Source organism: Triturus cristatus, chromosome 4_2, assembly GCF_964204655.1.
Source record: "Triturus cristatus chromosome 4_2, aTriCri1.1, whole genome shotgun sequence".
In the NCBI taxonomy this organism is placed as follows: domain Eukaryota; kingdom Metazoa; phylum Chordata; class Amphibia; order Caudata; family Salamandridae; genus Triturus; species Triturus cristatus.
Window position 1 is genome coordinate 230,771,551 of NC_140586.1, and position 23,278 is coordinate 230,794,828.

General features: G+C 45.3%; 1 protein-coding gene across 3 annotated transcripts in view; it reads right to left on the reverse strand.

Moving 5' to 3' along the window:
• The window catches only part of CIMIP4 (ciliary microtubule inner protein 4), a 317,064-nt gene that overhangs the window by 141,932 nt on the left and 151,854 nt on the right, over nt 1-23,278 (reverse strand). For all 3 annotated transcript variants that reach the window (XM_085601334.1, XM_085601335.1, XM_085601336.1), the window contains exons 7-8: nt 22,583-22,651; nt 21,046-21,138 (exon numbers count right to left, since the gene is read on the reverse strand). In XM_085601334.1, coding sequence (XP_085457460.1) covers nt 21,046-21,138; nt 22,583-22,651 — 162 coding nt within the window. The remainder of the gene's footprint in view (nt 1-21,045; nt 21,139-22,582; nt 22,652-23,278) is intronic.

Below are 23,278 nucleotides of genomic sequence, written 5' to 3' on the forward strand. Positions count from 1 at the left end.
GCTGCAACCACTCGTTCAAAAATGAAAATAGACAGCGAAATAATGCTGGCTGTCAATGCATCAAGCAAAGGCAGCGGTGCGGCATTACCTAAAAAGTTTCCACTCAAATACTCATATATAATTGAAGCGAACAATGTTCTGTTTGCTCGAATCCCTGGAGTGGGGGATAGAGTAATTCCAAACATGGAACATAGATTAGGGCTAATCCTAGCAGCACCTGAAGGGCTCGCCTCTGCCCATGCAGGTGTTTCCGCCAGAGTAGCATTATTAAAACAAAGATACTGGTGGCCCGGCATTAGGAAACAGACTAGATATTATGTTTTGGACTGTGAGATATGCTAGAAGATAAAAGTCTCTACTGTGGAACGTCCTGCGCAGAGCCCCCTGTTAATTTCAGATAAACCATTAGCTTGTGTTTACCTGGACCCCTGCAGTCCCTTACAAAGGGATGGGAACTATAAATATATCATGGTGGCAGTGGATTCGTGCTCTAGGTTCCTATGGATGTGGCCTCAGTGCACGGCTGACGCTCAAACTGTTATAAAAGATTTGCGAGTCTTTATCGGCACATATGCAATAGGCACACTACATTCTGACCAGGGCCCTGTGTTTAGCTCTAGGGCTTACAAAGAAGCCATAGCCAGTCTGGGCGTAGCATTGCGGTATTCTTCTCCATTCCATCCTGAGGGAAATTCTGTTGTGGAAAGAAAAAACCGGGACATAAAGCAGTCTATAACAGGTGGAGAATGATGGCGCCCCGGTTCCGTGAGCACCCTGTAACAGGCTTCCCCCTCTGCTCTAGAGGCACTCTCTGCTGGGATAGCTGGGAGGCGGATCCGACGAGTGGTAGGTGAGGCTTTGATGCACATGTAATTATGATAGATACTGGCGACATGCTTGGGTGGGAGGGTAGGGGGGGTTACGTTGGGGGGGTTGCTGGGGGATAGGGCGGGGGCATATTGGTTTTATCGCACATTCATTGTGGATTACTCCTGTGGATGACCTACCTCGTAGCATAGTCGCTGTTGGGGTGAATATTGTACAGTTGTGATCAGTTTGGTGGACTGGTCACTGCACCACGTTCTGATTTGGCTGGAGGGCGGAGTACGGGGGAAGGGGATTGACTGCATTTTGTTTTGTGACCTAATAAAGTCTGTTTAAAAAAAAAGAAAAAGAAAAAAGCAGTCTATAACAGCTAGGGTATTAGGTTCGGGTGATGGGTGGGTCAAACATTTATATGGGGTCCAGCGCGCAATAAATACATTGACAAGAAGTTCTCTAGGGAGCGTCACTCCATATGAGGTCCTGTTTGGGACTAGAATGTTGGTTCCGGACTTAGATATGAAAGGCACAGTGGTGGAAAACAAACAATTTGATATCAAAGATTGCTTGGCTGTTTTACAGGACTTAAATAATTTAAGATCAAAACAAAGTAACGTGATCCTGAAGCCAACCATCACTGAAGAAAATCCGTCCGCCCCAGCAAGGCCTGTCTGGATTCCCAAAGCTTGGGGATCTAGTCAGAGAAAAGATGGCGGACAAGAAGGAATTTGGGCCTTCTTACAGATAACCAGTACCTGTCCTAGCAATCCAAGGTTCAAGAACAGTACTTTTGCTGCCCCTTGCTGGTAAAAAGGAGAAAAGATTGGTGTCCATCGACCTGATCAAACCACACTATGTGGCCGATACTGAACAGTAGGCCAAGTGGACTCCGCCAATGAAGCAGACGCACTCCTCTAGCTACAATCCAAGAGGTTCAAACTGAGAGACTCATCACCTCTGAAGATTTGACAGTAAGAAATAGAGGACTAAGCAACAATTCTATGGACCTTATACCTCTTGAGACCCAAATAACAGTTTGTCCAGATACACCTGTTTACAACGAAGTAACAAGTGATCAACTGGATCCATCAATTTCATCAAATATGGATGCAATTCCAACCATTGACAGAACTGCTTCTGGCTATTTCATGAACTTTGATACGTTTTCTGAGGATCCCAGCGAGCCTGAAACGACGCCAGTACAAAGAACTTTCAAAGAACAAGCAACAGACTTTTTTCAATTCTTGAAAAAGACTTATCTCGTTTCACCATGGATTGAACTATGGATTGTTTTGGGAATATTCTTCTTTCTACTTTGGTTAGCTTTAGTAATAACTCTGGGTATAGTGATGAATGGAAGATATATTCAAATGGACACAGCAAGTAAAAGAATTAACTTACTTCTCCAGCCACACAAATCATCCCATCGTGAAGCAAGAGCCTTGTCAGCAGTGAACATCACAGCGATTCCTATACCTGATGGTATAGTTTGGGACAAAGCCGACTATGACATTTTTGGTCCGTCGGAGCTTTTGAAGATTCCACATTTGTTTAAAATTTAATTAAGTGACTTTATTACCTCCAGTACCTTTTCTGATGATTGGGACTTCGAGACTGTTAATAATATGATATCTGATCTAGAGATGTCAACTGCATTTACTAATAATGAATATTTACAAGGTTCATCAGACTATGAACAACTGTATTGTTATAAAAACTATGGTCATAATTTCTTGCATAAATCTGCAACTCCTAGAAATGTATTTATGTATTACCAATGGGAACATTGTCCTACGCCACCAAAGGGTAGCTCAAAAACATTTGCAAATGACATTTCCATATTTTTCAGGGTTTAATATCTCGAATCCAGAGACATTTTACTTTAAGAATGCCAATAAGACAGGAATGAAAACTATGCTAATGAATACCAAACAGATTTATTCTGCAGCTTGTATTGCCCAACTGTCTAGACAGGGTTACTACTTTTGGAAATACAACATTGAGACAAAAACTGTCTGGGGTACTAAAGATTGGCAAGTACAGGGAATAGAAGCTTTGTTTAGAGCCTGTATCATCCCTGAGCAAATTATGTTTTTGAACGACACTGTCCAACAAACATCATGCCTTGGTATAGCCAAGATAAAAGACATGAACATGCCGTCTATACCTGCACAAGTGAAAGCACTACACAGGGGGAGGTCGACGTACATAATATTTTGCATCACAACAGAACAGATCCTGAATGGAAAAAATTGTAGCTCTGGCCCTTAGACACAAACAACTGTCAAGATAGATTCCTGAACAAAACACAAGGTTTTACCTTTCATAGGCCAGACCCACGTTATGTCCAAAGACAGCATCCGGGGGTAGTAACAACTTACAGTGTAGGGAAACTTTGCCTTGATTGGCTACAGAGAGCTACACTAGAGGATGTAAAACAACACTTAACTTTACTTCAAGAAGACGCAGACCTTAGGGAATTCTTGTTAGGACCAAGAAAACTGCGTCAAAAACGTTTCATATATGCCGGTATCTACGCTGCTCATAATGAGGCATGGACGGTCACTCAAGCAGAGACTGCAGAACGAATACGAGAAATTGATCGGATTAATTTAGAGAAATCTCTCTCTGTAGCAGACAATGGGTTAACGACTGTGTCATCCAGGATATATTCTTTGGACTGCATTGTATCCTCTGTCATAGACATCATGGAACAAGACTTGGTCATGTTGCAACATGGTCAGTCCCAACTACGTTCTATCATGCTATTAGGCTGGACGCTTCAAAACCTGCGTTCTGGCTATGTGCCTTGGCGTTTAATCAATACTACGTCACTGTTTGCAGAATTCAATCTCACTGATAGACAGATCAAACTGGCACAAAGGGGAGCAGTCTATACGGTGCTGAGCATTGAAAACTGGAGAAATTACCATTCACAGTGGCAGAAAAACCAGCTACTGAGTGGATCATACATGGTAAGATTACTCTGCCTGTTACGACTTTCCATTTTCAGTATTGCCTAAAAAATATACCAGCAGGCAAATATGAAAGGTTGGGTAAAGAATACATCAAGACATCTTGGGATTTACCTTACACACACAGATGTTGGAGTGGGGGATGTGAAGTGTTTCTTAGCGGTGAAAACTGTGAACACGCACTAAGCGGTTCTCTCCTTTGTCAGGGTATTAACTTACACGGGCCTGTGACAGTTCCACTACAAACTTATCCTGCCACCTACACGGTTCACCGGCAGCAGTGATTAATCCAATTTTTGGTCAACTTTCAAATGGGAGTTACATTATGTTGAATTATCACAGCTGCTGTGGCATGTTGCCAGGTATCCCATATCTAGTAATGGTACATCCAGGCTCACTTGCTGTATGCAAGTCTTGTTTCCACAAATAGACATAGTCAGGGAGTCGCCTTAATGGCCTTCACTGAATATCTCTTCTATACGAGTTGATACTCTAAGTAGAAGGAAAGCCATTCTTTTACAAAAAACTGTGCCTTTGACCTCTGCCAAAGAAACCTATCACCTCCAAGTCGCAAGGACTTCAGCAGAGATACATACCCTTTTGTATACAAACTGCCCTGTGCATTTCTCAGAAATGTTAGGTCGTATCTTAAACATGTCTGATACAAGCAGTATTGTACATGTATTTAAGAACGTGTGTTTTGCGGACTGCCGCTACTTTTAGCACTCGTTGCAGGGATACTATTTTTGCTCCTACTGCTACGATATGGCAAGCCAAATCACCAGCGACACCCAGTTCACCATGGAAAGAACTCTATTGGAGATGAAGTGTTGTGAGCGCATCGTCCAAATTCTGGGTTTACCTCGTCTACGAGAATTAAACACCACTTGGTTCCTGTCATTCAGACCAATCTGGCCAAATTGCATCTTACCTGTTCTACGCTGTCTGCTATGCGGTGAAGAATGCGTGCTGGACATTTGTCTAGACACTCCCATCAGTCATGCCTACGGATATCGATACTCTGCTGGACCCGATAACGGCCCATGCTATGTGTTGTCCCCAGAGGCTACCAATCCTGATGGCGACATTCATTGAGATCTCACAGATGCAACACGCTACTGCTGAGGTACGAGAGGAAACACCAGGCGCACAGGTAACATCCAATCTGGACATTGCTGATGCTCCCAATGCTGAAGGCGATAGTTTGTATCTCTGTGCTGTTGATCTTCTACACGAGGTATTCCAACTCTCACCCACAACGGTAGACGACTTGTTGTCTACAAGCTTAGAAAATGTTATGTTTTCTCCATCCCCACACACTGACTTTTGATTCAAGCACACAGTGTTCCGGAGAGACTCTGAATTTGGCCTTCTTTCTTTTTCAAACATGCTACTGACTTTGGAACCTTTTTTTCAATTATTATTTTTTTTTTCCAAATGTGTATTTTTTGCATTTTTTGGCACAGTAATCTGCTTATAGGAGAACTATTCATAGAGAACAGAATTCTTTGATAAACACTTCCAGGGACAGTATGTCACCTTGTCATGAATAACAATTTGACTTATGTAACCTGATATGAGCTGGTTTCGGCCCTTTTTTCTTCTGTATTTACGAGCCATTTCATCACATGTATATATTTTGGTTCATTCATTTAGCATTCCAATATAATCCTATGCTTAGAATGGAACATTGCCTTTAATATGTACAACACTTTATGCATAACAAAGGTTTTGTAATGTATTTTTTAAAACATATGTTTTAAATATGTTTTTATCGTAATTTAGGAAACCCATGCGATACTCTGTTTTAAGATATATTTAGAACGTTTAGGATTTAGTAACGTCATTCATACGAAACTGGAGTGGGTGTTGTGTGCAGATTTAGATTCCGTATATAGGTTTCACGATTTATGCCCTTATATAGGTACAATTCACATTGCCCTTATCTGGACATAGAAATCCGGCCCTTATTTAGACATTGTCCGAACAAACCAAATACAGGCATGGCCACCTACATCCGTACATCCGTCCATCCACGTGACAACGAATTCTTGGAAAACCAGACCCTTAAGCCTTTAGGAATATCCGTCAGCTTGAATATTGATTTCTCCAAGAACTCTTTAAGTATGCATGAACATCTATTCCTTAGGGGTTCATTCATGACGTTCCTCTGCCCGACTTTTACGTCAATAGTGGTATTCCTAGACACCTTCAAGGTATAAATATACCAGCACTTGCCTTGGCAAATTGCGGTTCCCAGAGGATTCGATCCAACTCAGACTACGCGGTTTGCCACGGCAAGCTCGGAAGGAGATCGAGTTCCAGCCTGATGCAGTGACCCAACACTGCCATCCTCCTCGCAGAGAATCCAGCTCCAGTGCTCTCTGACTTCCCTTGCGGGAGGTTAGACTATCGAGTCCAGAAAAGAGATTCCAACCTCTCTCATTATCAGGTATGGAGCTGACTAGAATTTAGAGAAACTTTTGGCAACTCTTGGCTAAACTAAAATATAGCTAGCTATACTTTAGAAACAGCATCTACTTCAACTAGGTTAGGTACACTGGGGTAGAACAATTTAGAAGCATCAGATGAATATCACATTTTAGCATTATGTTATTTATGTATGTATTTTGATTAATATATGTCATAGCTACAAACCATGCTATTGCAGTATTATTTTATCTTACTGATAACCTCGTACATATTGTACATCGCAGTCTGTCTTACGATTGTAGCAATTCATATCTCTTGCATGAGAAATAAGACTGTTCAAAAACATTTTTATTGAAACGCCCATCTCTCTATTTCTGTGCAACTCTGTAGAAACGAAGCATGCACGATTGACTGAGTGAAACTGTTATCTATTGTTTGCACAATTCTGAGACTGTTCCGATTCTAAAGGTAAACAAAGTTGTCATGTTTATGCGGTTGTCAGAGACTAATCCCTTCTTGTATATTCAAGAAGTTTCTAGTTACCTCTGAGTTAGCTGGCACACACAAGTAATTAAGTTTAATATACTCGATAGAGACATACTGACCTTAGTCCTATGTCAAATCTATTGTGTATGTTATTCCAATGCACAGAGCCTATCAAGGATATAGAAACTACACTACAAGCACAGGACTAACCAGCATCATCAACACCTCAATCACCACAGCAGCCTTCCGGGACGGATGAAACACGCTGAGGTCAGACCCCTCCTTAAAAAAAAAAAAAAACACCGCCAACCCTGGAGAACTAAAAAATTACCGACTGATCTCCCTGCTCCCCTATCCGGCCAAAGTACTTGAGACGATCATCAACAAATGCTTACTGAATACCTGGAACAAAACCACCTATTTAACGCCTCCCAATCAGGATTCTGTGCCAACTACAGCACTAAGACCACCCTGATCGCTGCCACAGACAACCGTCCTCGACCGCTGAGAGACTGTGGCCCTGATCCTCCTCAACCTCTCTGCTGCTTTTGACACAGGCTACCACCACACCCTCATCAACAGACTCTACAACATCGGCATTTAGCAAAACGCCCTCAAGTTAATCGCCTCTTTCCTCACAGGACGCACACAGAGCATACAGCTACCTACCTTCACCTCCCAACCCAAGGACATCTTATGCGGCGTACCCCAATGATCATCCCTCAGCCCCACCTTGTGCAACACCTACATGACCCCCCTCACAGACATCATAAGATACTACGGCCTCAACATAATTTCCTATACAGGCGAGACACTCCAATCATCCTCTTGCTCACTGAATACCCATCCACCACCAGAATCAACTTCTGCAATGCCATGACCAACATAGCCAACTGGATGAGAGACAACTGCCTTAAACTCAACTCCGTCAAAACGGAAGTACTGATCTTCGGGAAGAACACAACCATATGGAACCACAGCTGGTGGCCAGCAGAACTCGGAAAACACCCACACCTACAGACCATGCACACAACCTAGGCATCATACTCGATAGAGAACAGATCATGAAACAACAAGTCAATGCAGTAGCCTCCTCCTGCTTCCACACCCATCACATGCGCCGCACATTCTTCAGATGGATCCCAGTCAACACCAGAAAGACCGTTACTCAGGCCCTCATCACCAGCTGACTCGACTACGGCAACACTCTCTACACCGGCTTCTCCACCCAGCTCCTCATAAGACTCCAGACCATACTGAATGCTGTAGCCAGAGTCATGCTGGACTTTCCCAAACGGACCAACATCACCCCCCCCCCACCTCAGAAACCTTTACTGGCTCCCCATCCAGAAGAGATGCCAGTTCAAGATCCTCATGCATGCCTAAAAAGCGCTGCACGAACAAGGACTGGCCTACATCAACCATTGACTGAATTTCAACCTACCCGCAAGACACCTGTGCCCCTCCTCACAAGTCCGTGTGCACACCCCCCACATGTGTTGCAGTCACAGTGAGGGCCGCTCCTTCCCCTACATTGCCGCCAAGACCTGGAACAACCTACCCCTCCATCTTCGAACAGCACCATCCCTGGCGGACTCCAGGAAGAAACTTAAGACCTGGCTCTTCGACTGAGACGTTGCGCCCACAGCACCCAGATACCGCTAGGGGTGATAGTGCTGCGCTATACAACGGCAGATTGATTGATTGATTGACTTGTGTAAAATCTGAATTGAAAATAATTAAATTCTGAAATCATAAAATGGTGAATTAAACATTACCGAGGTCTGTGGAAGCGGTAGTGGTGGTCTGTCGAGTGTCACAATCACTCCTGTTCTGCACTTCACACGACTATCCTCTAGCTTTTGTGGGACGCTTACATCCTTTTTCTCTGCACATCTTTCTGAAATCCCCCATCTGCATATTTCAAACTTCATCTCTTTCCTCTTCTGTGCCATCTTTTTACCTCTCTTCTGCACATAGTTTCATGCATCTCCTTCACTTCACCCCACCTTTCCCCACACACATTCGGCTGTATACACTTCATTCGTTGTATTGACTTCACATACTTTTGCATATGCTCACAATTATAAGCTCTGCATGGGGGAAAAGGACTGAATGAACATATACTCTGAACAACGTGGGTAGATCTGTAAGGCTGTTATATCTATATGCCTTACTATGACAAAGCTTAAACAGTGAAACCCAGAGCTAAACATAACTTGTTCTCAACTCAGTTATTTTCATATTCAATGGAGAATTCCTCCTACCACCACTCAGACTCGATTTACACGCGCCTCAACTAGTGGTCTCTTATAAGGTCCAGAACAGTTCAAAGTTCCACGGCAGCCATTCTTTGGTCTCCCCACATAGGAATTTCTTCTCGGTGAGAACCACGCCATAGAGGAATACTGACAGCTAGCTACACCAACTATTATAATCCAGGCAACCACTAAATACATGACCTCACAGATACATCAGAAACTATACTGAGACACAGACTTTAGCATTCTTCTTCTTTATTGCCCACTGACAGACACTATATACTAAAGAAGCACTGATCTCTCCAGGCAGGAACCTCACTCGTGAGCCACAGATATGTAAAATAATACCTTTCATTATAGACTAGGGCATGTCACCACTAGTTAAGCCTACCAATTGATCGCTGATATTTAGGTACTATAGAGGGTCCCTTCCCACACACACCGACAAAATGTACCAATATCCTAGTACCTGTCCTAAACAAACAGAATAGTCAATGGAGACACACTTTCCTTAAAACCGCTTTCAAAACACAGACATGCATGGTGCTATAATGACAATCACTGCTTAAGACATATCAATAGATACAAAAAAATTAAAGTTGGGAACTGGATCAATTTTGTTATCATAGTAAAAGATTTTTCACGGGTGTCTTCACATGTAAGCTCACAAATATGTTATACTGGACAGGAAATTATTTTCTCACGTGTGAAGTGAAACAAAGTGGCACTCTGTTTCAAAAGCATCACTCTGTAATACTAAATTATTCCTGTTTTTGTAAATCAGTTTTAGTTTTCTACTACGTTTACTCCTGCCGTAAAAAAGCCTAAGGCCTGCGTGCAAAGATGGGGTGAAACACGTGTTAGCTGTCTTGCTGCTCACTCTATAAAAGAACAGGCACCAACAAAAATAAAAGGAACAGAAGCAACCCTCGCAATTGAAAAACCTCACTTTATTTAGTGTCATAGTGTTCACTGATGAGATTCTGATGGATTGTAACAAACGTAAAAAACAATAATAAAGTGTTAGCAAAAAACTAAGAAACTAGGCATAACAATCTAAGATGATTAGCACTCTGTAACATATTCATATAGTCTGATCATCGCCAGGCACTGTGAGAACCTTGCACTGCCTTCAGCCTCAGCTCCAGAGCTCTCAATCATGTTCCATTATAAACATCCACCCACAAACTGAACTCAAAGACACCTACGGATGAGCAGTTCAGAGTGGGCACAATACAAGAACAATATGCTGCATGACAAAAAAAATCCACCCGAAAAACAAGATCATGGAAAAAGCAAATACTCTTCGGAAATAAATTAAGTAAAATGTGAGCAGTAAAACAGGTTACCTCACTGACATGAAGTGCCTTAATGTCATTGCAGAGATATAATTTATAAGAAATCACTCTTTTTCCCCCATGTAAATTACATTAATATATGACCTGATAGGGACCTGTTTCAAAGTCAATTATTAGTTATTGCCAAGTCTGAGACCCAGCGGGACCCAGACCACTTAAAGCCCTACATCACATTATATTCTGTGACTTGTATTTTTGTTTTTTTCACATTATCAGTATGGTCTCAAAAATCAAAGCATGAGGTGTACTGTTAAAAAACAAGGACTGGATGAAGGAACATGTGGGCGAGCCACTGAAAGGTAAGCTATATGTCCAAAGTCCTCTTGAAATTTTGAGTCCAAAACAAGTAGAGTTATATGCAGTGTTCCCTGTACACTCTGATCACACAATCATAATTGTGAAGCGCACACACTTCACATATCTCACGCAAGACTGTTTGCAGCTGCTGTTTAGGTCTCGGCTAGCGAAGGCTGCCTTTGCGCAGTCTCGCTCGCGAGATACAATGACTTGGAGAAGAGGGGCTTGAACCCGCCCCTCTTCTCCTCTCTTCTCCGTTGGCTGGCCTCTTGAATGCTGGCCAGCCATTGGAGAAGAGGTCCGTCACTCCGAACAGGCCCCGTCCTTTTCGGATTCGGGGCATGTTTTTTGCAACTTTTCTAATTATCTCCTCCAGCCAATGGCAAGAGGAGAACACGCCCCCGAATCCGAAAGCGCCGCAGCCTTTCTCCAAGGCATTTCTGCTTCGCCTTGGAGAAAGGCAGTTGTCTCTCTCTGATTCTGTCGTGTTTCTTGTTTCTCGTTTCCCCTTCCTGATCTCTTTCTCTGCTCTCTTTTTCCACTTAGCTTCAACGTAATGAGTGAAGCACATTTCAGACGATCCCTAAAGCACGGGAAGGCGAACCCTTGGTCTGTTCTATTGTTCCCGGCTTGGCCGCTTACCGCTGGGGTGGCTGCTGTCATGCCAAAGATAGAGAAAGCGGACTGCAAACGGCGAGGAGTCCCACGCCGGCCATTTTAGAGCACATTGTTCTTTTTTAAATAAGCTCAAAGAGCTTCCAAACAGATAACGAAAGTACAAAGTTAAATCGTCATATATTAGTAGAGATATTGGTTTGAAATTAATTAACAAGTAAGTACTGCCTAAACATATTTTAGAAACAGGTTGCCTTTATTAAAATGGTTTCCGAAAATTGTGCCTAAGAAAGTATTACAACTCACAAAAAAGTATGCATTTATAATTCAACTTATGCACATATAGCTGAAGGTCGCTGATAAATTCGCGTTAGGCCGTTCTCTTCAAGATGGCGTTCATTTGATCGGGAGCCACAGCTGACCAGACTTTACATCCATTTCTGTCAGTGCGCAGTACCTCCGGCCTAGTCTAGGGGTCGCTGCCGGGCTCTTTCGCTCCCTCCCTCTCACACACACACACACAATCCCCTTCTCTCAAGCGAGCAGCAGCCGCCGGGCCTCGCATATCCCGGGCTCTTTTTGTGTGTGTGAGTGTGTGCAGAGCGCCGGTGCGTCCTGTAAGCAGGCGCGAGCAGCCGGCGTGTGATCGAATGTGGTAAGTGTGCCCGTGGAGGTGGCTGCGGTGTCCGTGCAATACATACACACATACACCTCCCCTGGATGTCTCCCGAAAGAACCGACAGAAAAACCCCTTAAAAATCAAATAAACCGGGGAAAAAACACTGGATCTCTCTTGCCGAAGCTGGTGAGAGGCATGGAGTGGGGCGCGGAGCAGCCGGGTCCGTGTTTCCATTGGCCCTGTTGAAGATCCCAGACCCCCCCAGTTCAGCCTGCCGACGGCCCTGCTATCACCCCCCTCTTTAAATCCCAACTTTTCTTTGAAAAGAGACCACTCTCCGGCCCCTTCAGTCCCGAAGACGACGATGGGGACTCGGGTTCCCTAACACGGAGAGAGGGGATTAAAAAAAAAAAAAAAAAGGGGAAAAAATACATTTTGTTTTTAAAATCCCAAAAACGATGGCAAACTCGATGGGGAAAACTCAAGAGGACCAGCGGAGGAAAGGGCAAGCTTTCCTGGACGAGCGGAGGGTGAGAAGACCCATTTAGCCTTAAACCTATAAGACACGGGGGTGGTGGAGGGGTAGCTTTGCCAGGGGTCCGGTATCGCCGGCCTCGTCTGCCGGATCTCTCTAATGCTCTCTCTTTGTGCACAGGTCCCGGTTTCGAAAGCTGCCGGCTGTGGCGGGCAGGGAGCTGGACCTGCATGCTCTCTACACCCGGGTCACTACTCTGGGCGGCTTCTCTAAGGTGAGCGAGGGGCCGCGCCTGCAAACTTCATTCTCCTCCTGTCAAACACTTTTTGGATTTCCCTCGCTGCTGCTCTGTACTGCGTCCGGGTAGTGTGGGGGCAAATAAGGTCCTTTGCGGAGAGAGGCCTGAGGTGTCACAGGGCCTGCCAATATCTCTCCATGTACTATTCAAAATCAGTCTAATTTGAGTTTACTGGCCTAGGCAATTGTCAATGTTTTCATACCGTTTCATAAGTAGCTAGATATCTTGGGCAGTGTGTAGCAGTGAAGGCCTTCATATACGGCTATGTCAGGTTAGAGGCGACTTGGTAGCACAGGGATGACCTGTGTGTTCACAAGTACACAAATGTACAATCTATTCCGTACTAACGGGTGCTGTCATTACCTGCTTTTGTTACTATGAGTAATGTGTGGATGAGGGTGAAAGCTTGGCAGTTGCTTCAGTATTGTGCGTGAGAAATCCCCCTAATAACCAAACCCAGCCTGCTGTGTGGTTTCACTTGGTGGAAGAACATACTTTTTAGGTCGAGGGACCATCCGGTCTGCCGAAGGCAGAACCGGAAGTCCGGAGATCTTATGTTTCTTAGAGTGGCTATTTAGCCCGCCTCTCTTTTTGGCTCTCCTCCATTGGCTGGCTTCCTAAACGGGAGAGAGAGCCGTCCCTCCAAATAGGCTCCGTCTTTTTCAGATTCGGGGGCGTGTTCCGTGCTGTTCTTACCACTTTTTAGCCACGCCCTTTTTGGGCGTTTTTTTCTCTCCTCCAGCCAATGGCAAGAGGAGAGAAAAGAAAAACACGCCCCCGAATCCGAAACCGCCGCTGCCTTTCTCCGAGGCCTTTCTTCTTCACCTCGGAGAAAGGCGGCGGTGTTCATAGCGTCCTCTCCCCCTGCTCTTGGCTCTCGTGTTGGCTGTTACAAACACGCATTCGTAGGAGACTGGCATGCGTGGATGTTTGAAGGTGGGGTGTAATCCACCAGTCCCCCACTAAGGCAGACTTTTATAAGCAGGAACGTAACATGTAATTGAGTGTACCCAGACCTACCGGCCTTTTACGGATAGCAATACATATTTTATTGAAGTGTGTGTATTTTTGCTCCAAATGCGGTCGCTTTCACTTTCGCGTGTTGTGCTTGTTTACATATCTGTTGCTTTGCCCCCACCCCCACCCACTGTCCGTGTTCACAAAGCTCCCACCCCCCCTCCCGTTGGATGGAAGCTGCAGGCTAGTTGGGGGCTAAATGAGTGATTGGTGCACACACGGGGGCAGGGGATCGTCTGCCGAGCTTGGAGCAGAAAGGCTGAGGCATTTGTAAAAGGCATTTCAATGTGATACATGTGCTTCGGTAAGGTAGATGGTTTAAGAGTGTGGTTATGGCGTTGGGGGTGGGGCGAGTTGCACTCGAGTTCATTAAAGTATATTATATTGGAATCGATGAGCCACACACTCTCTCTCTATCTCACTACCTCACTCTTTCTATCTCACTAACTCACTTTCACTTTCTCTTTCACTACCTCTCTCTATCTTACTACATCACAACATCACTCTATGCTTATATATCACTACCTCACAACATCCCTCTCCCTCACTACCTCACTCTTTCCCTACCTCACTCTCTCTATCTCACTACCTCACTCTCTATCTACCTCACTCTCTATCTCACTACCTCACTCTCTATCTACCTCACTCTCTCTCACTACCTCACTCTCTATTTCAATACCTCACTCTCTCTCTCTATCTCACTACCTCACTCTCTCTCTGCTAATGCAATAGGTATCACATATGCAAAAAAAAGCTAATGCCAATAGAAATGACAATGCCATTTATTTAGGGATACAAAAAAAATAAAAAAAATAATGAGCAATACCAATAGCTCTACCTATAATATTGCCGAGACCATTGCATTGTAAATGCTTGTTTTATTTTTAAGTCGAGCCTAAGCAGCGTATGCACTATCTTGCGAGACATGCTGTATTCACTCTGTCGGCTTACAGCCCGCCTCCATCTTTTGATTGACTTTTGTTAGTGTCCTTTAAAAAACATTGCTTCTAATTGGATAATGCTTGCTGCATGTCCCATCTTTTTCTCAATTATTAACTCCCATGGAGCAGCAGGACTTGTTCTTTTCCACTTGTGTCATTGTATTTCATGTCTTTGGCACTTTTTTTATGTAGAACAAGCACTACTTCAAAGTGATCATGCTTTGTTCTGTGTCAGCGCTGTGTCAGTTTTACGCACCGCACCAGCACTGCAGGGCTTATATGCTCCATCGTGCCAAACACTGACTCGGAGCCTTCATCCATTTCTCATCGCTCCTCTTCCTTCCCTGGAATCAGCTGGAGGAAGAGCTGGAGCGCCACACTGATCACAGCACTGTGAGGGGCTTAAGGAAGGCTGGGCAAGCAGAAGTGCTTCCTCTCAGCCTCTACTCTCAGCCTCATCTCGCAAACAGTTCCCATCTCCAGCTTGGATTACGAGAGCCATGTGACAAGGGGGAGCTCCATTAAGGACCTGCCGATGCATATGTGCTGGAAGATGAAACTTCAGGTAGGAGAGTGGTCCAGTTTCCGCTTTTATGAGGTTGCTTTTGGGGGAAAGTTACGTATATGGAGCACTTCGCAGATCCCTTTAGCCTCAGTGTAGGAAAGTGCCCTTTTAGACATGGTCACCCCTATTTTTTGCCTGGTATTTGATGCGATTTCGACAGAAAGTGCACTGGGTTCCTGCTAACTAGGTCTCCAGTGCCATATCTCTTTCTTAAAACTGTGCAATTGTTTTCCCCAATTGGAGATACCTTTAGTGTCCTCTGTACGTCCCTAGTAAATGGTACCCCCGGTACCTAGGGCCTTAGGTGCTAAAAAGGGTATCCAAGGACGGCAGCACAAATGGTACCCCCCTAAGGGACCCCCCACCAAGCTCATGCAAACTGTCACTGCAAGCTGCAGGTCTTGGTGCAGACAAAAGTGAATACACAACATAACACGCAGCCTGTGTGCCCTGCCTGCAAACACTGCGTGCAGTATAAGTAAGTAACCCCTACAGCAGGTCTTCCAGCCCTAAAGCAGGGTACACTACACTACATGTGAGAGCATAACCGCATGAGCAGAAATGCCCTCCAACTGGTCAGGTCCATTACTGCCAGTACAGGTGATCAGGGAAGCCATTTTAAAAGCATGTGCTGGACATTGGTGAAAACGAGTTCCCCAGCTACATGATGGCTTCACTGAAAATAGGGATGTTTGGTATCAAGCATCTCGTATTAATAAACCCACGCTGATGCCAGTGTTGGATTTAGTAATACACACACACAGAGGGCACCTTAGAGGTGCCCCCTGTAAACCTACCTGTAACTGGTGTGCTGACTGACTGGTTTATGCCAGACTGCCACCAGAGGCTGGTTTCTGACCCCTAAGGGTGAAAACCTTTGCTCTCAGGGGGGCCATAAACCAAGCCTGCTCGGGCAGAAGGTGCTTTGCACCCACCGTCCACAGGATGACCTGCCGATTAGCACTCTAGGGCCGGGAAGCTTCAAAGAGGCCCACTGCCTTTGGTATGCGAATCTGGCTTCTCTCACAAGACAGGAGACTGACCTCCCCCTTTGGCACCTGCACAGGTAGGAAAATTAGCTAGGCAAGACAGGCATGTCCACCCTAAGGCAAATACCACCCCTGAACTGGACCTAAAGTGGATGCAACTTATCAGAAGTGACCATCTTGGAGATGGCAAATTTAGGATCTCTGGGACAGGGTTATACCCACTACCCCCGGGAAGTGGTCATTGTGGGGCGTAGTGGCCCCAGGGGTAAGTAGTCCATTGGCTACCTCCCTATACTCCCCTGGCACCCCTAAATTCAGTATTTAGTGGAGCCCTGGCACCAGGAAATCAAATCCTGACAACCTAAGAAGAAAAAGAACACAGAAGAGTCAGCAAAGCAACTGACTTGGCCCCAGCCCTGCCAGCCTGTCAGCTCTTCCCTGTCGAAACTACAGCAAAGATGTCTCATCCTGCAGCTGTTGAGCCTCCAAAGCATGGGAGGACTGCCTGCCTTCAATAAAGACTCAAGAACTCCAGTGGAGCTGCGTAGCTGCTTCCCTGCATTCTGCAGGCACCCCAAAGAAGACTGTGAGTGCTCTGGACTGCAAAAACCTGACGCAGCAAAACACCACTGCACCCATGCATCTAGCCCGAGCGGAAGTGGGCCAACGGTGCCAGCGTGGTCCCTCAGCCCTCCAGAGACAAAGTCCACCTTGGGCTGGCCCACTGTGGTATTCCCGCCGCCACCTGCAGCCTCTGTTTACAGGCCCCCTCTACAGCAAGTGCTTCCGGTGATGAAAATCCGATGCCTGAAGACACCTCAACATCCGTTGTACCTGGCCTCTGGAAAAGAGGACCAAAGGCATCCCCATGTCCACTGGCATTGCAACAGTTGAGCCCATCTGTTGGTTCCGCCCAACTGGTCCCCCAATCCAAGCCTGCAGCCTCTTTTACGATGGACTGATCTTCATCGACTTGAATGGGGCACCTGATGCTGTCAGGTACCTCTGCACCCAGCAGCCCCAGTGCTACCCGAGGAGAACTTTTGGTGCTGCCTTGGACCTTGACCCATACTCACCCCAAAGTCCAGAAGATTGGTCAAGTAATTCGCTCTTGAGTGCCCAAATGCAATACATGTTTTTCCTCCAGAGGTTAACATTACCACAAAGTGCTTCAATTACGATTTAAAGTGTCAAAATCACTCGATGCTGAAAAACACACCTCTGCACCCAGACGCCCCAGTGCCTCCTGAGGTGACCTGTGGGTGCTGCCTTGGACCTTGCCCCATGCTCACCTTAAGACCCTGGTAAGGGTTCCGTAAGTTGGTGTTAAATTACTGTATTCAGCGTGTGTTTTCTTCCTAAGGTAACATTGCCTCCAAGTGCTTCTATTACGATTTAAAGTATTAAAAATGTGTTTTCTTCAAACCTGCTATTTTAAAAAGTACTTCCCTGATTTTGATGACCTTGGTGCCTAAAGTAATATAAAGATAAGTGTTATATTTATAAATTGGTGTGTATCTCCTTATTGAGCCGTGTGTATCATTTATTGGCTGTGTGTGGGCAGTGGATGTCCAGCACTCCTTTCTAATAAGCCTACGGCTGCTCGACCACACTACTCCCTAGAAGAGCACCATGGGATTGCTAAAGCAAGCCCCTGTCCTCTCATTAGGGAGTACCTGGACACTTTGCACGATATACCTCATTTTGGTATATCATATAAAGAGTTTGCTTCCTACACTCATGAACAGTGGTTTTCTGCAGAGGCGTGCATGCCGAACTCAGTGTGGCCCTACTTCTGCCAGCCACTGTGATGCCAGGAGGTACTCCTCGCATGCACCTCTGAAGAGGTAAGGTTGCACTGCTGTGCAGGTGGAAACAGAGCTGCGGAATGCAGTAGACTCCTGGTGCATGCTGTGCTCCAACTCCGGCCAGCCTGGGAACTCTACATGGGCAAGCCGCATTCCCTCACCCGGCAATCTGCTCACAGCATGCATAATGTTCAGTGATCTAACATCTATTACCTACATTGAACACACAGTGCACTCCGACCTCAGCTGGCCTCCAGGGAGCATCACACATGCAGCTGCGCCTGCTCTGCCGCCCGGTGTGTGCGGCTAGCAAGTAAGCCTGCCCAGTGACCTAACATTAGTGTCCTGACCATCCATATATGCTGCACATTCTACTGAGACTGAGATTTTACCCTTTGGTAAAAACAACTCTTTCAACCCAACTCTATGGTGGCCAGAAGACGCTACCGTCCCCCCCAATACAACAAGTGCAGTCCGTAATCTGGGGATAAAATTTGATCCTTCTTTGAGCTTGAAAGAACAAGCAACAGCCGTGGCAGGGACCTGCTTCGTTATAATAAAAGGACTCAGAATTTTTTTTGATCTGATCCCTTTTGCAGCAAGGAAGATGGTGGCAGTAGCCCTCATTACCTCCCGCATTGACTACTGCAATGGCATCTATGCAGGAACAAATAGGACGGTATGCCATAAACTACAAATGGTACAGCATGCAGCGGCCAGATTAGTATTGGGATGGAAAAGAAGGACCTCAGCTTCAACAGCCATGAGCATTTTGCATTGGCTGCCGATTCATAAAAGGGTGCTGTTTAAAATCCTGTTAATCACTTTTAGGGCAGTTAATAAAACAGGACCCAAATACATTGAAAACCTGTTCCAACACTACGTCCCCGCACGATGTTTGAGATCCCAAAGTGAGAATCTTCTTACCATCCCCAATTTCAAACTCAAAACCAAAGGAGGTAAAGCACTGGCAGTTTTGGGGTCCAAAGCCTGGAACTCTCTGCCGCCCCCACTCCGACAAATCCCCACAGAAATCCCTTTCAGAAGGACCCTTAAAACCTGGATCTATACCTTATCCGACACAAAATGCAAAAATATGATATAAACTCCAACGCCTAAATACCACAAGAATCAATTTCATCTGGTTCTTTCTCACTCAGAAGCGCAAAGATGCTCCGTGGAGTGCAACCCGCGCTATACAAAACCCATTTACATTACATTACATTCTACTTAACAGGCTCATTGGTCTGGGCCCCGATTCTGCTCCGATGGCTATCTTGTTTTTATTCCCCCTGATACATGTGTTTTTGATGCTCTTATACTCAGGTTAGAATGGGAACTAACTCATATCTTTGCGAGAATCTCCTTATTCTCTCTGTCCTTGTTTCGAGCACTCACTCGCACATTATTCTCATATTATTGAAAAACTCTTGCTTTCCTTCACCCTCCTTTTACTAGAAGCTCTTATATTATAGTTATTACAGCCTTATGAAGTCAAATCCTGCGCTCCCTACAGTTACAAGTAGTTGACTTCTTGACCACAGAGACCATTATCTTGACACATCAGAACCCGGAGAGATGCTGCCGGTTCAGAGCCTGCTCCAGGCCAGGCTCTGGTTGCCCTGTTGTGTGAGGGTAAGAGCTCTGAGCACCTTGTGTGCTGTGTAATGAAAGAACGTCTCCCAGTGTTGTAATGTGGCATAATTGGGGAAACAGCCATGTTTATGCGAAACTTAAACTTTTTGTTACAAGTGAACTGGCAGATACATACCTTCAAGACATTGGCATAGCCAATAGCTCGAGCTAAACACTTTAGAAGGTTCTTGAGTTTTTTCTTTTTTAAACGTCTTAGTCTGCAATCTGATGCTCTCCTGGTTGTGAGTGTCACAGGAACCACTAGACATGGTGAGCTTGTCAGCAAGATGGTTGCTGGTTTGACTCATAAAGTAGCATAACAGCTAATGTCTATACTGCAGGGCACAGCATGTAACATGGAGGTCACCATTTTTTATTTATGGAAGACAGCATAATGGGTTTATGCTTTTGTTGCAGAAATCCTTGTGTTGCATGTGGGCAATTACACCCCCCATCAAAGAGTTTCATCCATAGATCTTCACCTCTTACAAACAGAGCTGGAGAAAACTGCATACAAATCAGACTTTATGCAACGTGAAACACTGATTGTCTTTGATTTGATGGGATTCTGAGTCTGAAGCAAGATGTTGGGTTCCTGGTGCTCTGACCTGCAACTGAGTGACAGTGCTAGCAGAGTCAGTCAGAAAGATGGCATTGACAGTGGCAGCAGTGTGAATCAGGGCGATGACAGGGCGATCACTGGCCGGAATATCCATCCAAGAGGCACAGCTAAAGGGCTGGCTGTTAGACAGTCCCTCAATTGTGTCAAATCATACATCAGCCTGTAGGCCATGCTTCAGGGCTGCGTTGCCAGAAATCGCCATCCATACACGTACAAATGCGGAACCCACAATAAGTTCAGATGTATGATCAATCAATACTAATTTTAAGGTAGCCGGAATACAAATACATATTGATAGGCACAACCGTGACCTGCTACACTGTTGTGCTATACAGCCACTCTCAATTGTTGTCCCTGTGCATCACTGCTCACTCCAGCAGGGAAACTCACACCTTCTGTTCCTGTACCACACTGATGAAAACGCTTTTAACCATAGCACTGTGGTACATGGCTGATAGCACCCGGCAAAGAGCTTTACACAGAAGAATGTACTTATCTGTAACTATGGTTCTCCAGTACTAGCATCTGTCATAAATGTGCAGGTACCTCTGTATCAGAGCGATGATTCCTTTCAGAGATATCCTCACACTCTCAGTATCCGCATCACTGGTTACACAGCCCAGCCGGAGCCCCAGGACTCATGCAACTTCACACCTCCTGTCCTGTGCACCACTACTATCACCCTCAGGGAACATCACAAGTCTCTGCAGCATGGTATTACCCCAGGGACAATCACACTGCCTGTACGTGTACTGATAACACACCCTGGACCTCTCACACTTCAGGTGCCCTGTGTGTTTCCATGCTCCTGCAGCCCTTCACCCCTCACCTCCATTGGCTCCTCTGATGCTGGTGTCTTCTGTCCATCATCCTCTGCATCAGTAAGGCTTGTGCAGCTCTTTTCCTCTTCAGAAGTACTGAACTGAGAAAATGAAAAGGAGACCCGTATTAAAAACCTTCCTTTGCAACGGTGAACCTTTTCTTTATTTTTGTTGTGCTAATTCGGATTACACCCACTTTGTCAAAACATTCTGCAAGCAAAGCTAGAAATGCAGAAAAGTACAGAACATACCAAGAAAGATAGTTGTTTTGCATATCACACACTGCAAACTGCAGACCCTCTAAGCACTGAGCAGGGTTTTGCATTGTGCAGTGAATGCACAGCTCTCTTCGCCATGCCAGTGGCCCGCTAGTCGCAGGACTCAGGTCCAGTAATCTGTCTACCTACTGCTGCTCCAGAATTCCTGATGGGAAGTGGGTGGAGTTGTGTTACCATCGCGTTCATGTTTCCTGAATGCAAGCACTGCCCCTGTTTGGCCCAAAGCTCAAAAGTCTCATGACGGTAGCCAGGTCGGCATTCTAGGATGATGTGTCAAACGCTGAAACTCTCAATCTAAGCCACCCTAGGCTAAGCAAGTTCCAGAGTCTGGCCTACTACTGTCTATGAAGAGCTCCTACTTTAAAAAATTCTAATCTCATCTCAGAAGTCCCAGCATCTAGGGGCATCAGGAGCCACCCAACTCTCCCTCCTTCCCACTGTCTCTAGACTCTTGTGCCTTTACAGGGAGAGTGCATGAGGAATCTGACTGGAGACAGTATAACGCGGGAGGAGGCCTCCTTTGTCCCAGGGACATTTCTGGTCTTTGCAAATATTACTCAGTGTACCAAGATTTATAAGACGCTGTCATGCTCTCATTCTAATCCTTACCTCTAGCTCACCTTCTCATTTCCTCTTCCATTGTGCTTCTTTTTTTATCGCCCCCACACCCGACGGTGGCGTAAAGCATCATAAAAACAAGTAACATAACATAGTTTGGTTGTGGATAACAAAGGGGAAAAGGCAAGAGTTTTTCCATCTTTGCACAAGCCTTAAAAAGTGCATGTACACAATGATCGCCTCCGCTTCCAAAGACATTTTTTACACCAATTCAAACTGTTGGAGGATTTGTGCATTTTTGGTAATGTGTTTGAATGAAAAGCTCTAGAACTTTATCTTTAAATCAGAATACTGTTGTTGCGTTGCAAGTGCTCAAGGGGCTTTGATCGCTCTGCTTGCCGACCAAAGTTACTAGCTTCCAAGAGCTTCATCCCTGTGGCGTCTTCCCCAGTCCTGGAGAATGCAAATAGATTACGCCACATGGGAGCTGTGGTTGAGCATTACTTTATTCTCCAGGATTCATTCGCACACCGCACATTACATCATACTTCCTATAACCACACCCCAACACCTCCCCGCATATCACGTAGCTCCTGTTCAGAGTCCGCCACAGAACCACAAGGGTCCTCGTGCGTATCACATCAATATTCTACAACGCCTTCTCTACCCGTTTTATCACTGACATTACTTCCCCCCGAAGGATTCTCACCTCCACGCGGTGGGCTGAGCTTGGTCTTGCATTTTCACAATCAGTTTTCGATAAATTCATCCTGTTTCTCTGGAAAGACATAACACACAATATAAAAATGTAGATATTAACCCCTGCCCCATCCCCTGTTCGATACCATCTTCATGTTGAGTAAAGGCTAACACGCCCACCAGTAAGTTATAGATATCCTGCGACGATGAAGCCACCTGATCATCGAGCTGCAACAGCACATTGTATTCTATTGGTATTAGTTTCACTTTTTACATCACAAGCACGCATACGAAAATCCCGGCATGCAAAGTGCTGTTGGTCTAAAAAGCGGGAACTGGCTGAAAATGTAAAAGATACACTTAGGCAGCTGAGTCCAATTTCTCCTTGTTGCAGGCAACGTTAAAAGCAAACACAGACCCAAGACAGGGACGCCTGGGAAGCAAAAGGAGCCCTTGCAAACGGTGGCATACCAGCCCCAACCCCCATACTGCACAGAGTGACTGACGGAAAGGAAAGAGCCCAACCACTACATGAAAGTGCTTCCTTACTTTCCCCAGTCTGCTCCCTCTTATCCCCACCTTGCCTCAGTGGCCATCCGGACTCGGCTCTCTAATTTCCTAAGTATCCTTTAAAGTGGACTCAAACATGCTGTGCATTCCCAGGGCCCTGTTGTCCTTGCGTTATTTGAGTGTGCCCTTAAGAGTA